This window comes from Squalius cephalus (assembly GCF_949319135.1).
Source record: "Squalius cephalus genome assembly, chromosome: 24".
NCBI lineage: Eukaryota > Metazoa > Chordata > Actinopteri > Cypriniformes > Leuciscidae > Squalius > Squalius cephalus.
This window is the reverse complement of record NC_137145.1, coordinates 1,108,120-1,122,575: the sequence shown is the minus strand read 5'-3', so window position 1 is coordinate 1,122,575 and position 14,456 is coordinate 1,108,120. Positions and strand designations below refer to the sequence as shown.

General features: G+C 34.7%; 1 protein-coding gene across 1 annotated transcript in view; it reads right to left on the bottom strand.

Annotated features, from left to right (window-relative positions):
* The window catches only part of LOC307152243 (neuropeptide FF receptor 1-like), a 28,946-nt gene that overhangs the window by 1,518 nt on the left and 12,972 nt on the right, over positions 1 to 14,456 (bottom strand). Inside the window, exons 2-3 of the mRNA XM_079860715.1 lie at positions 5,013 to 5,630; positions 1 to 3,248 (exon numbers count right to left, since the gene is read on the bottom strand). The exon at positions 1 to 3,248 is cut by the window's left edge and continues 1,518 nt beyond it. Coding sequence (XP_079716841.1) covers positions 2,404 to 3,248; positions 5,013 to 5,583 — 1,416 coding nt within the window. The 5' untranslated portion in view covers positions 5,584 to 5,630 and the 3' untranslated portion in view covers positions 1 to 2,403. The remainder of the gene's footprint in view (positions 3,249 to 5,012; positions 5,631 to 14,456) is intronic.

Genomic DNA, 14,456 nt, shown 5'->3' with positions numbered 1-14,456 from the left:
AATGCACTTTTATGATGGATAGATGCACTTTTATGGACTTCAAAACAGAAACGGCCATTCACTGCCATTATAAAGCTTGGAAGAGCCAGGATATTTTTTAATTTAACTCTGATTGTGTTCGTCTGAGGGTGAGTAAATCATGGGCTAATTTTAATTTTTGGGTGAACTACTCCTTTAAAGGTTCCATCTAGAACCGTTTCCTCTAAGAGGGTCACTGGACCCTGGACTGCAGCTCATCACCGCATTAGATGGCCAGCGGAAGCGAAGGCATCGTTGGAAACTGTTGCTGTTGGCGCTCAGGAATCTGACGGCTCTCGCCTCCAACGACACACCACTTGGGATGAGGTCTCATCCTGAGTGAGGGGTCGCACACTTCTCGGTTTTTGACACCTCCTTATCTCAGCTGTGGAAGAGAACGTGTTTGTGGCTCGCATGGCATGCGGCCGTCAGGGGCGAGAGAACATTCGCGCTCGGAGGAGGAACGTTTGGGTTACAATCAATGTTATTTGACTGTGTGCAGCTGAAGTTACGCAGATATAAATAGATGCTCACTCTTAAAAATAAAGCTTCTTTCTCCGCATCGATGGTTCCTTTAACATCCATGGAACCTTTTCATTGGGAAAAAGGTTCTTTGAACTAAGAAAAAAATAGTTGTTTTAAAGAACAGGGGCCGTATTCACAAAGCATTTTATCTTACCACTAGGAGTACTCCTAAATCGCACTAAAAGATTTTAGCTAGGAGTTTTCTCTTAAAAGTTATTCACAACGCCTTTCAGACCTACTCTTAGTAAAGAAAAATGACAACTCCTAAACTAAGAGTGAGTCTTCGTTGCTATGGATGCCGTCATTACTCATGCACGAGCTTGACTGAAGTGACCACCTTGATTGGCTGATGATTGTAATGCAGGAATGATTCCAAACCCCTCCCCTACGATGATGAGTGACAGGTGACAGGTCTGAGAATGCGTGCGCTACACAAGTAGTGCGAAGGACGGAAGGTGATGAATAACTGAATAAATAGCCTAAATGAATAAAGAGTAAGGCAAAACAAATAGCCTAGTAGCCTAATGAAACATATGGATTGATGCAATATCTTTGCAACATTATTGAATTAATCTGTCACTATATGCCTCTGCCTACGTTTGCGAAGAGAAGAACATTTTAATTTGATTCACAATGAAACGTTACAATTAGTTTACATGCAATGAGTAGCCTAGTTTTGGTTGTTGATTGGTGGCGTTATTGCATCCCTAGTTATGCCTACAATGCAGAATTGTTCCTCGTGATTGGAAGCTCCTGTAGCGTCGCATACGCATTTCAAAACATTGCAGCGTGAAATGCCACAGAAAGTGGTTTGTGAAGGTCTTAGTGAGTTAGGCGTCCTCTCGACTTCTTTTAAGCTGTCCCAGGCTTAGGTGCTACTTTTAGGGCTAAAATGCTTCGTGAATTACTCTTAGTCAAAAAAATTAGGAGTCCTAAAGTTACGAGTGACACACCCATTATTTTTAGGAGTTGCTCCTAAATTCGCCAGTTAGGAGCTACTTTTAGCCTTAAAATTCTTTGTGAATACGGCCCCTGATCACTGGAAGGTGCTTTGAAGGACCATTTTTGTTCCCCAATGGCATCACTGTGAGAAAAAAAAAAACACATTTGGAACCTTTATTTTTTAAGTTTTCTGAAATGTTATGTTTGAATATGCAAATTATGCATTATCTAATTAAATATGCTTTCATTTGCATTCATTTCCAGAACATTGGATAAAGCCAGGTTGAAAATTTTGTTCAATTTTGTCAAAATTGTATAGTTTTGTAAGAGTTATTATTAGTTATTGTTATTATTAATTAAATATGCTTTAATTTGCATACAATTCCAGAACGTTGAACAAATTAAGTTAAATGTGGTCAAAATTTAGTTTTGTTGACATATTAGAGTTTGCATTGGAATTGAAACCTACAGACGCAAATAGATTAAGTGCAATGAAATAAACACTTAAAAGTGTATTTTGGATGCTTTCTTCAACTAGTCTGAAACAACACGTTATGAAAAGCTAAACGGTCCAAAAACTGACCAGTGCATGAAAAACATGAACAAACGATGAACAGCTGTATTTTTATTAACTAACATTTAACAAAGATTAATAAATACTGTAACAAATGTCTCGCTCATGGTTAGTTCATGTTAGTTAATACACTAACCAATGTTAACTAATGAACCTTACTGTAAAGTGTTACCACTTCTCTCATTATAAGTGACAAATGATTAGCAGTGTGTTGTATATTACAAGTAGGCAATAGAAAACAGAGTAATTTACAACAAGTAAATATACATGAGGCCTAAATTAAATGCAGTTAGATTCTAGACGTTCAGTTCACGGATGTTTTATACACTAAACAGTTTTTCGGACTATCTGCATCCGCATTCCTTGACCACCATTCCTTCGTATTTATTATTTAAAACCACAACGCCGTTTTCGTTCTCATACAGGAGGGAAATGGGCTTTAACTCGGTCGGCACACAGCAAGCTTGCGAGGCGCTGCCGGAACTCTTCAGATTGAGCAGCGTTCGGATGATGGCGTGTTTGGTGGGCGTCACTTCGCGAGCGAGAGGATATGTGCACACGCCACGACAAGTGTACGCCTGATATTCAGACGGCGCTAAGATGAACCCATCCCAGCCGATATCCTTAAAATTCACTCGCATCTCGGCTATTTTGCAGTGTTCAATTTCAGCGCCGCGCCGAACTCTCGAGACGTCGTTGATTGAGCGCACCTGCTCTTCATCTGTCCTCAGTTCGTTGTCCTCTTCCATCATACGATAGTTTTCGTTTTCGTCATCCGAGAAGACGATTAGCACCGGCTCATGTTGTCCATCAGGGTTCTTGTCAATGTCAAGGTCTACCTTCGTATTTCTAAACGCGTAGAGGTTTTCAATGTGAACCTCCAGCCTAGGGGTCACAATATTGAGCTTTCGCCAATGTTGAACAGCGTTCGTCATATCAAAGACTTCCCATCCGCTCTCCTTACGGTGCACGTGCTTCGACGCCAGCGGATCTCTCTCACCTGGGCCGTAGAGTCCGCCCCACTGCGTGTCGAATACGCTCACCTTCCACCCGGATCCGATGCGCTGGATCGAGTCTCTCTCGAGGAGTGTGTGAAGACGCAGCTCGGCGCTGACCACGCGCTCGTGTTGCGGCACTGAGAGGTTGAACAGGAGACGGTGTGTACGCAGGCTCTTGCTCGAGGTGTGGTCTGTGGAAAAGACACGTTTTATTGAGAAATTAAACTTTTTAAAAAACCTGACACCATTTGTCTGATGTCAATCTGGATGAGGAACAAACAGACACCAGGAGATAAAACAAGAAACATTTAGATTTTTAATGCAACGAATGGTTAAATAATAATAAATAACCATTGGTTTTAATTGTAAAAAGAATAATAATAATAATGACAATAATAATGCTATATATAAAAATAATTCATATCATTGTTAAAATATTATGATACTAATAATATACATTATTATAATAATACAAACACCAGGAGAAAAACAAGAAACATTTTAATTAATGTTTATTAAATATTATTAAATGTATTTATTTTATTAATATTACTAAAATAATAATAATAAGTATTATTAAAATAATCATTGGTGTTAATTGTAAAAAAAAGTTAAAAAAAAGAAAATAATATTATACATAAATAATATAAAAATAATAATTAACATTTTTAATTTGAAATAATACTATTAATTCATATCTTTATTAAAATAGTATGATACTAATAATATTAATTATTATAATAATACAAACACCAGGAGAAAAACAAGAAACATTTTAATTTTTAATTTAAATAATAATAATAATAATAATAATAATAATAATAATAATAATAATAAAGTATTATTAAATTAATCATTGGTTATAATTGTAAAAAGAATACATATAATGACAATAATATTATATATAAATAAATAGTATACAAATTATAATAAAAAAAAAAAAAAAAAAATTAATAATAATAATTCATATCATAATATTATAATACTAACGATATAAATTATTATTATAATACAAACACCAGGAGAAAAACAAGAATGGTTAAATAATATTATTATTAATAATAATAATAATAATAATAATAATAATAAGTATTATTAAAATAATCATTGGTTTTAATTGTAAAAAAATGACAATAGTAATATTATATATAAATTAATAAATAATTAAGACTTAAAATAGTCATATTAATTCATATACTTATATATTTATTATTATAATACTAATAATATAAATTATTATAATATTCATCATTTTATTTTACTTTTTTATTTACAAATATTAATAATCATATTTATTAAACAATATAATACTAATAATATAAAACAATATTAAAATAATGATCACATCATTTTTAAATTAAAGAATGGTTAAATAATTATAATACTAATAATAATTTTAAATGATAATTATCATTTCGAATTATAAATTGCAAAATTAATTTCATAAAAGTTTTTTAAGAAAAATCTTATAATTATTTCTGAAATATTGCACAAGTACAAAAGCATGGAAACAGGATGGGAAAAAATGCACAATACACCGAAATACTCAATAATTAATAAATCACAATTGATGAACTTAGCAACATTGACAGTTATTAAACTGAATTGATCTGAATAAAGTCTTCTGAACAGCTGCTCATTTTGTTTCATAATTGATCAATTTTGTTATTTTATTGTTTATTAATGTGAAGCTTCTGTATTTATTGATGCATTTAGTTTTTTTTATTGTTTATTAATGTGAAGCTTCTTCTGTATTTATTGATGAATTTTGTTATTTTATTGTTTATTAATGTGAAGCTGTATTATATAAATCACTATATAAATAAATGTGACTTGACAAGCTATAAATACTGTTAAAAACAAACAAAAAAGGTCGATTCCTTTATGTTTTGTAACTAACGTTTGTTTAAGAACCAAACCAGGATTAACTGAACGAATGAAGTGCATCTCGTTACCTTCATTTCTGAAGCTCCTCACGATGTTAGCGGACGGCGTGGCGCTCCGGTCGTTGGCGAATCGGTTGTAAAGTTCCAGCATGTACTCGGGGGGTTTGGTGCGGCTGGAGCGCGGCTTCAATCCGGGCCCCGGATCGCTCAAGTTCAGCATGTGGAGGAACTGACCCAGAACCTCCTGCATGTCCACATTATCCACAACACCGTCCCGCTCTCCCAGACGAGGGACCGGACCACAGTGACCCCACGACACCAGCAGAACACAGAGACCCAGGACTCGAGGACACACAGAAAGAGCCATCAGAGCTATTGTGAGTTGTTGGGATGATGTGATGTGAGGTTTCGGACACCTGATGTCTGCGCCGGTCCGCTTTTCTCCCTCGGCCCCTGACAGGTTGATGTGGTGCGAGAAGAAAAACAGCCTCGTCCTTGTGGATCTTGTGATCGGGGAGTAGAGGGCAGGACTACGCTGTCGACCCGCTTGTGCTGACAAGTTTGGAGATGTTGCCACTTGGTCTGTGGGCCTTTCCTGAGGGCCACTGGGTTCCTCACACTTTCTGTATCTTCTTTCCATGCATGCCTTTCTCAGACCTCCAGCTCAAACGTATATATACGCTCTGACTACAAGTACATTCATATTTACAGTGAGTCTTATCCACACTCTTCAAAATACAGGTTTGACAAAGAGGGTTTTTACAGCGATTCCATATAAGGGCCATTTCGGGTCAGCTCTTTAAAGTCCCCCTGTAGTCGATCATTTTATCCCTTAAAACATCTCTGATCACCAAAATGAGATTTTAAACGCTTTTTCCTAGAAAAAAATTTCTTTGTGCCTTAAAATAGCTTGTCAAAAAGTCAGTCTTTCTTAATTGTGACTTTATAACACGCAAATGTGACTTATATCACGCAAATGTGACTTTATAACACACAAATGTGACTTTATAACACACAAATGTGACTTTATAACACGCAATTGTGACTTTATATCACATAATTGGGACTTTTATAACACGCAAATGTGACTTTATAACACGCAAATGTGACTTTATAACACGCAATTGTGACTTTATAACACACAAATGTGACTTTATAACACAAATGTGACTTTATAACACACAAATGTGACTTTATAACACGCAATTGTGACTTTATATCACGCAAATGTGACTTTATAACACGCAAATGTGACTTTATAACACGCAATTGTGACTTTATAACACGCAATTGTGACTTTATATCACATAATTGGGACTTTATAACACACAAATGTGACTTTATAACACGCAATTGTGACTTTATAACACACAAATGTGACTTTATAACACGCAATTGTGACTTTATATCACGCAAATGTGACTTTATAACACAAATGTGACTTTATAACACACAAATGTGACTTTATAACACGCAATTGTGACTTTATATCACGCAAATGTGACTTTATAACACGCAAATGTGACTTTATAACACGCAATTGTGACTTTATAACACGCAATTGTGACTTTATATCACATAATTGGGACTTTATAACACACAAATGTGACTTTATAACACGCAATTGTGACTTTATATCACGCAAATGTGACTTTATAACACGCAAATGTGACTTTATAACACGCAAATGTGACTTTATAACACGCAATTGTGACTTTATAACACACAAATGTGACTTTATAACACACAAATGTGACTTTATAACACACAAATGTGACTTTATAACACGCAAATGTGACTTTATAACACGCAAATGTGACTTTATAACACGCAATTGTGACTTTATAACACACAAATGTGACTTTATAACACACAAATGTGACTTTATAACACACAAATGTGACTTTATAACACGCAATTGTGACTTTATATCACGCAAATGTGACTTTATAACACGCAAATGTGACTTTATAACACGCAAATGTGACTTTATAACACGCAATTGTGACTTTATAACACACAAATGTGACTTTATAACACACAAATGTGACTTTATAACACACAAATGTGACTTTATAACACACAAATGTGACTTTATAACACGCAATTGTGACTTTATATCACATAATTGGGACTTTTATAACACGCAAATGTGACTTTATAACACGCAAATGTGACTTTATAACACGCAATTGTGACTTTATAACACACAAATGTGACTTTATAACACACAAATGTGACTTTATAACACACAAATGTGACTTATAACACGCAAATGTGACTTTATAACACGCAAATGTGACTTTATAACACGTAAATGTGACTTTATAACACACAAATGTGACTTTATAACACACAAATGTGACTTATAACACGCAAATGTGGCTATAACACGCAAATGTGACTTATAACACGCAAATGTGACTTTATAACACGCAAATGTGACTTTATAACACGCAAATGTGGCTATAACACACAAATGTGACTTATAACACGCAAATATGACTTTATAACACGCAAATGTGACTTTATAACACGCAAATGTGACTTTATAACACACAAATGTGACTTTATAACACACAAATGTGACTTATAACACGCAAATGTGGCTATAACACACAAATGTGACTTTATAACACACAAATGTGACTTTATAACACACAAATGTGACTTTATAACACACAAATGTGACTTATAACACGCAAATGTGGCTATAACACACAAATGTGACTTATAACACGCAAATGTGACTTTATAACACGCAAATGTGACTTTATAACACGCAAATGTGACTTTATAACACGCAAATGTGACTTTTATAACACGCAAGTGTGACTTTATAACACGCAAATGTGACTTTATAACACGCAAATGTGACTTTATAACTCACAATTGTGACTTTATATCACGCAATTCTGACTTTATAACACGCAAATGTGGCTTTATATCACGCAAATGTGACTATAACACGCAAGTGTGACTTTATAACACACAAATGTGGCTTTATAACACAAAAGTGACTTTATAACTCACAATTGTGACTTTATATCACGCAATTCTGACTTTATAACACGCAAATGTGGCTTTATATCACGCAAATGTGACTATAACACGCAAGTGTGACTTTATAACACACAAATGTGACTTTATAACACGCAAATGTGACTTCATAACACGCAAATGTGACTTTATAACACGCAAATGTGGCTTTATAACACAAAAGTGACTTTATAACTCACAATTGTGACTTTATATCACGCAATTCTGACTTTATAACACGCAAATGTGGCTTTATATCACGCAAATGTGACTATAACACGCAAATGTGACTTTATATCACGCAAATGTGACTATAACACGCAATTGTGTCTTTATAACACATAAATGTGACTTTATATCACGTAATTGTGACTTTATAACACGCAATTGTGACTTTATAACACGCAAATGTGACTTTATAACACAAAAGTGTGACTTTATAACATGCAATTCTGAGATAAAAAGTCAGAATTGTGAGATAAAAAGTCGCAATTACCTTTTTTATTTTTTACTCTGTGGCGGAAACAAGCTTCCATATGCATTTGCACATGGTTTGCCTTAAAGCAGATTAAAAACACTACATAGACATATAAACAACACTAAAAGCTGGATTCTCACCACAGGGGGACTTTAAAATAACTATTCTTTTAGCATGAAGAACATTTAAGTAATCTGAATAACCTTTTTCCACTATAAAGAACATTTGGTGCATTGGAAAGGTTCCATGGATGTTAAAGGTTCTTTATGGAACCATCCACGCAAATAAACCTTTTTTCCTTTTTTTAAGAGGTCAGAGCGACATACAGAAAGATTGTGTGATCAACAGATGACAAACATTCAAGAAAAGTGATTCCTGTACAAAAAATACAAATACGTACTGATGCAAATACAATGTTCTTCCGCAAAAAAGGGTGGAAAACTGAAAAACTTGTGATTTTGCTACTGAATCTGTAACATCACATCACAGCAAAACAAGACAGTCTGGCGGACCTGACCTTGCAATCTGAATTTAATGTTATTCTAAATATTCACAAACAAATGACTCTTATGAGGCAGTTCCTTTCAACAAATCAATGCAAAATAATTCAGAAAAATGTATATACAGTATGTAAATGACAAGCTACAAAAATACAGCAGTATTACAAAACAGCCACTAGGCGTCAGTGTAAAGTCATGCAGTTGATATGTAATGTAATGCAGGTTTACTGTAAGACTATTATTTTAATAGCATTATCAGTTTGATGAGATGATGTGCATTCAGGCATCACTTTGAAAGAGAGGTTTAAAGAGCACAATAAGGGCTAATTAAGGACTGGATTGCTGTGATTGGGAAATCATAACCAGCTCGCACATTAGAGCGGTTTTTCCTGGCGCTTGATTAAGTCTCCCTACAGGAGGCTGATACTGGCATTTACTGTGTTTTTCTGTCTGTATATACAGCGTCAGAGACACACGGTATAGACGCATTCATCCACAACAGCCATGCAGTGATAAACATGGAGTGGTTTTAAAATAAGATGCAAAATGTACGGCACGATGGAAAAACGGTGATGCAAATTATCTCGACGGGGAGGGTTTAATCGCAGGACTGAGTGCGATACACAGCTGAGATTGCAGTCGTTTTTCAGTCTCCAGCTGTGCTGTTCAGCCAGACTGAGAGATTCAACAACACACAGCCCGAACAATAGAGAAAACACTGCTGAAGGACACGAAAACACACACTCTTAAGGGTTCACATTTTAGGCTTTCCCATTATGAGATCATTTTAGGATTTTGTTTTAACCTTCATCCTTTCCTCGGGTCATTTTGACCCGGAACATATTGGGTGTTCATCAGGACTTTTGTCGCCCTTGAACCACGAATACATCAACAACAAAAAAATGTTTTAATTGATTCGAGGAGTTTTGTGGTCAATCTGACCCCCTTGCGGATGCGAGGAATGCCTCAGTTCACATAGAAAAACCTAAAAATACTCAAAATTCAAACTAAAAATGCTAAAACGTTACCAATAAATTATTTTGTAATGTCTACTTGTGTATCTGAATGCATACTGAAGTGAACTGACTTTAGGACCCAGAGGAACAGCTCATTTGCTCCATATAGAGATATAAGGCCATCGAGAAATGTATTATTAGGGCCCAAGCCCTGAAAGGGCGAAGGCCCTATTGTTTTCGTAAGGATTATTATATTATATTATTATATTCATATAATATGTTATGTTATATTAATGTTATATTATTTTTTTCAACAAGAGGTCGGCAAAGACACCCAATGTAAGATATTTAGAGCTGAATTAAAAGGGTTATGAATGAAATTGTGAGTTATTTTGAATTTAAGTTTGCTTAAATTACTATTTATTTATTATTTCAAATTATTTATTACCAAATCTAGTAATTAAAAGGTAAATAAAATAAAATTTGCATTAAAAATCGAAAAATGTTATCAAAATGAAATAAAATAAGCTTTCTGGACAAAAAAAAAAAAAAAGAGACGAAGAATCATAAATGTTTCTTGAGCATCAAATCAGCATATTATAATAATTTCTGAACGATCATGTGACACTGAAGACTGGAGTAATGTAAAAAGTAATTAAGTCGTATTTGCGATTTTTTCTCTCACAATTCTGTAAGAAAAGTCAGAATTGTGAGATAAAGTCGCAATTACGACTTAATTAACTGCGACTCTTTTTTCACAATTGCCAGTTTATATCAATTCTGAGAAGTCAGAACTGCAAGATTTAAAGTCGCAATTCAGATTTTTTTTAGTTACAATTATGAGTTTACATCACACAAGTCTGACTTTATAACTCACAAATGCGAGTTCATATCTAACTTCATATCTGATCTGTGAAAAAGTCCAAATTTTGAGATAAAAAGTTGCAATGACTTTATTTTGTTATTCTGTGGCAGAAACAAGCTTCCATATTGACGACCCCAACAAACCATTATGACAAAAGATCCAATTACAAACATCATATTTCTGCACACTGTCCTTTTTAACTTTGAATCAATTCAAAGTTAATTAAACATTATTATACATACAGTTTAGTTTAGATTTCACAAGACATGAAACACTGTTCAATTAATAACCACAGACATTTATGCAATGTTACATATTTTCAGTCAATCAATCATTGATTTGATCAATCGTGATCAATGATTTATTTTATTTTACAATGCATCACACAATTTTACACATCAGGTTCAAACAATTTAGTACAATTATGTACATATAAATCACAACGAAAGGAATCCATCTATAACTTCTCCCACCGTCATTAAATAATTCAGTGTTAAAGAGCCTAAACGCATTTGGATGTTCATGTGTATAGACAGCACATCTACAGCACTCAGTGGGGTTCTTCTGTGTAGAACTTTAGGGTTCTAGACTTGATTTTAAAGTTTGCCAAAAAGTCTATAAATACAGTAAGGAGAAATGTCTTAATTGATTGCATATGATTCATGTTTAACAGGTTATTTCAATTTTTTTCAAAGTATGTTTACGAGCCAACACTCAATTAAAACAAAATTACTTAATAATTTATTACCTACAGTAATTGCATAAAATGATCCCATGATGGGAACTTCTAAAAGGTTCTACACACGAAGCACCGACAGAACCCTGTAACGAACCTTTTCTTCTAAGAAGGAAATAAAGAACCTTTTGTGTTTTTGTGAATATCTGTGCTCTATTATCGTCTAGCCCACCAGTCGAATCACTACATATATGATCCCCCTGTGGTGTAAATCCAGCTTTTAATGTTGTTTATGTGTCTATGTGGTGTTTTTAATCTGCTTTAAGTCAAACCATGTGTAAGTTCATAAGTCGACACCATTGCTGAGTATTTCCTCCTTAAAACTGCAGTGAACCAAAGACAGTCTCAAAAACACGCTTTGAAATCGCTGGTGTTTCTGACGTCACAAACTACCTTGTAACCAATCAGATCAACGTGTGATCGTCAACCAGTGGATCTCTGAGCTGAGTGAGTGAGTGAGTGGAGGCGGGGCTCATTTGCATATTCATAGAACCGCGCATACTAAATGAGGCGAGGGTGTCGAGTTACATTCAAGATATTTTAAGGCATGAAAAAATTGATTTTTTTAAGGAAACGTTTAAATATGTCATTTTGGTGATCAAAGATGAGATTTAAGGGGTAAAATGATTGACTACAGGGGGACTTTAAAGACAGTAGAGATAAGACACAAAAATATTTTCACTAATGATTCACATTAAGGCCGTGACACGTGTGCGGGAGTTCGCCTGAATCAGATTGTTGGATCGCCGTCGATGAGAGAGAGAACTCTGATTGGCTGTTCAGATTAGCGAACGAGTCGGTGAATGAGAATAAAAGCGAAAGCAAAGAGTCATTTTACCTGAGCATTACAAGCGTGAACATTTTCATAACAACACGAGTCGACGCCGGGAATGAAGAAAGTGATCAGCATGATTGATATTCAAAATGGTCAGCAAGCGCTGCTTTGTTTGACAACACAATCGGCTTTAGTCGCCGCTAGGTCTTTGCTGTGGCGCGTCACAGCCTTCAGATCAAAGCAAACACACTAGGAGGATTAGTCCTCAGGTAAAGGTCTCTTATATGAACTGTCAGTCTTGTAAGTAACACAACAGCAAGACAAACAACATCCAAAAATAAAAGCGCAACATCATTCACATCAGTGACCTGCAGAATATTACACTTTTCTAGTGCACTGTACAAGAAGACAAATGAAAGCATATGAAAATCTCACGATGTCTCACTCAGATTAATGCCACAGCGTTTCATGATGAATGACTGACTTCATGTGCCATTTTTTTTTGCACGTCACATATCAAAATGAAAGTGTATAAATCTTACTCAGCATTACATTTTCAGCTCAATTTGCCAAAGAAAATATGTGAAGTCAACATGAAACAGCTGATTTACTTCTGTAATGACACATATTTATAACAACAATAACAAAGTAGGGCATTGATTTTAAATCAATCGTAATGTTGAATCAGATTAACTTTCTCTTGCATCATCTCTTCTCTGATGATGTGGGCGGGGCAACCTGTCACTCACATGAGATCAGCCAATAGCAAACCACCACCATCCAATCAATTCTCACGGACACAATCAAGCCCCGCCCACATTTGTTTTTGTTCCAGAAGCGTTTCACTCGGATATACAGAACAATAGAGGAGAAAACACCAGCGCAACTTCAGTTTAATGCCGAGTTTAATGAGTTGTGGTGTCTGTAAATATTAGGGCTGGGTAAAAAATATCGATTTCTCGATTTTAATCGATTCTCATTTTTATGAAACGACATCGATTCTTAAATCCCAAGAATCAATTAGTCATCCTGTTTTCATTTGATGAATGAATGGAACATTGTAGCACATCCCATCCAATAAATTGCAATAATCTTTGTGCTTTGTTACTATTGATATGAAACAAAGTCTCAGATTTCAAATTGCGTCCATTTTCTTACGAAATTCGAAAACATAAATTCCGCTTTAATAACACCAGTTACAGTGTGTGTTACTGAAAGTGTGTTAAAAGATAGAGTACAACTTATCGAAGTCCGTATCATGTGACATGGAGTTGCTCAATCAGTGTTTCAACCGTGGAAAGACGTCAGTAAATCAGCTTGTAAACAATGTCATGTAACGTCACATTTACCTCAGAAAAACCATGTGACCATAAACTCGTTAGTCAGCGAGAAAAAATTACTCTAGAGAGGAGCATTCTGCTAAATATATGCACCATATTACATATTCATTATCATTTTGAATGTTCTTCAATATTTAATGCATGTTTGAATAAATCTGGAAAGTTTTTTATGACAGCCACCATTTACATTTTTATATAATTTCATATAACTTTATTATTATAAAAATAAATAAAAGTGTAATTTAAGTGTTTGTACAAATCAGTTCATTTTTACCTTCAGTATTACAGTAGGCTAATGAATGAAGCCTATAGGCTACAACTGACTCCCATAGTTCACAGCATTAGTGAAGAGATTTGTTTTCCTTGAGAAAATTTGCCATGTATTGTCCCTGATATCCAAAATAATCAATATTGAATCGAATCGTAATCGAAATCAAATCTAATCGCAAGCTTGTGAATCGAAATCGAATCGAATTGTGAAATTTGTGTCAATACCCAGCCCTAGTAAATATAACAGATTTTTAGCTAACTGTGATTTGTATATGTACATTATTCTGAAATACATAACTTACACAGTTTCCTCTGATATCAGATCACTCTAAATTGTAATGTGCATTTTCTGTGAAGCTGCTTTGAAATGATGTGTATTGTGGAAAGCGCAATACAAATAAATGTGAATTGAATTGAATTGTAAATGACAGTAGAGTGAGATATGGTTTAAGCTAAACACTGAAAACTCATCTGAGGCTCTGAGGACATTCGATTTTCATCTCCAGGTCCGTAAACAGAGTAATCCTTCATATTCCCGCATATTCTGTCTGGTC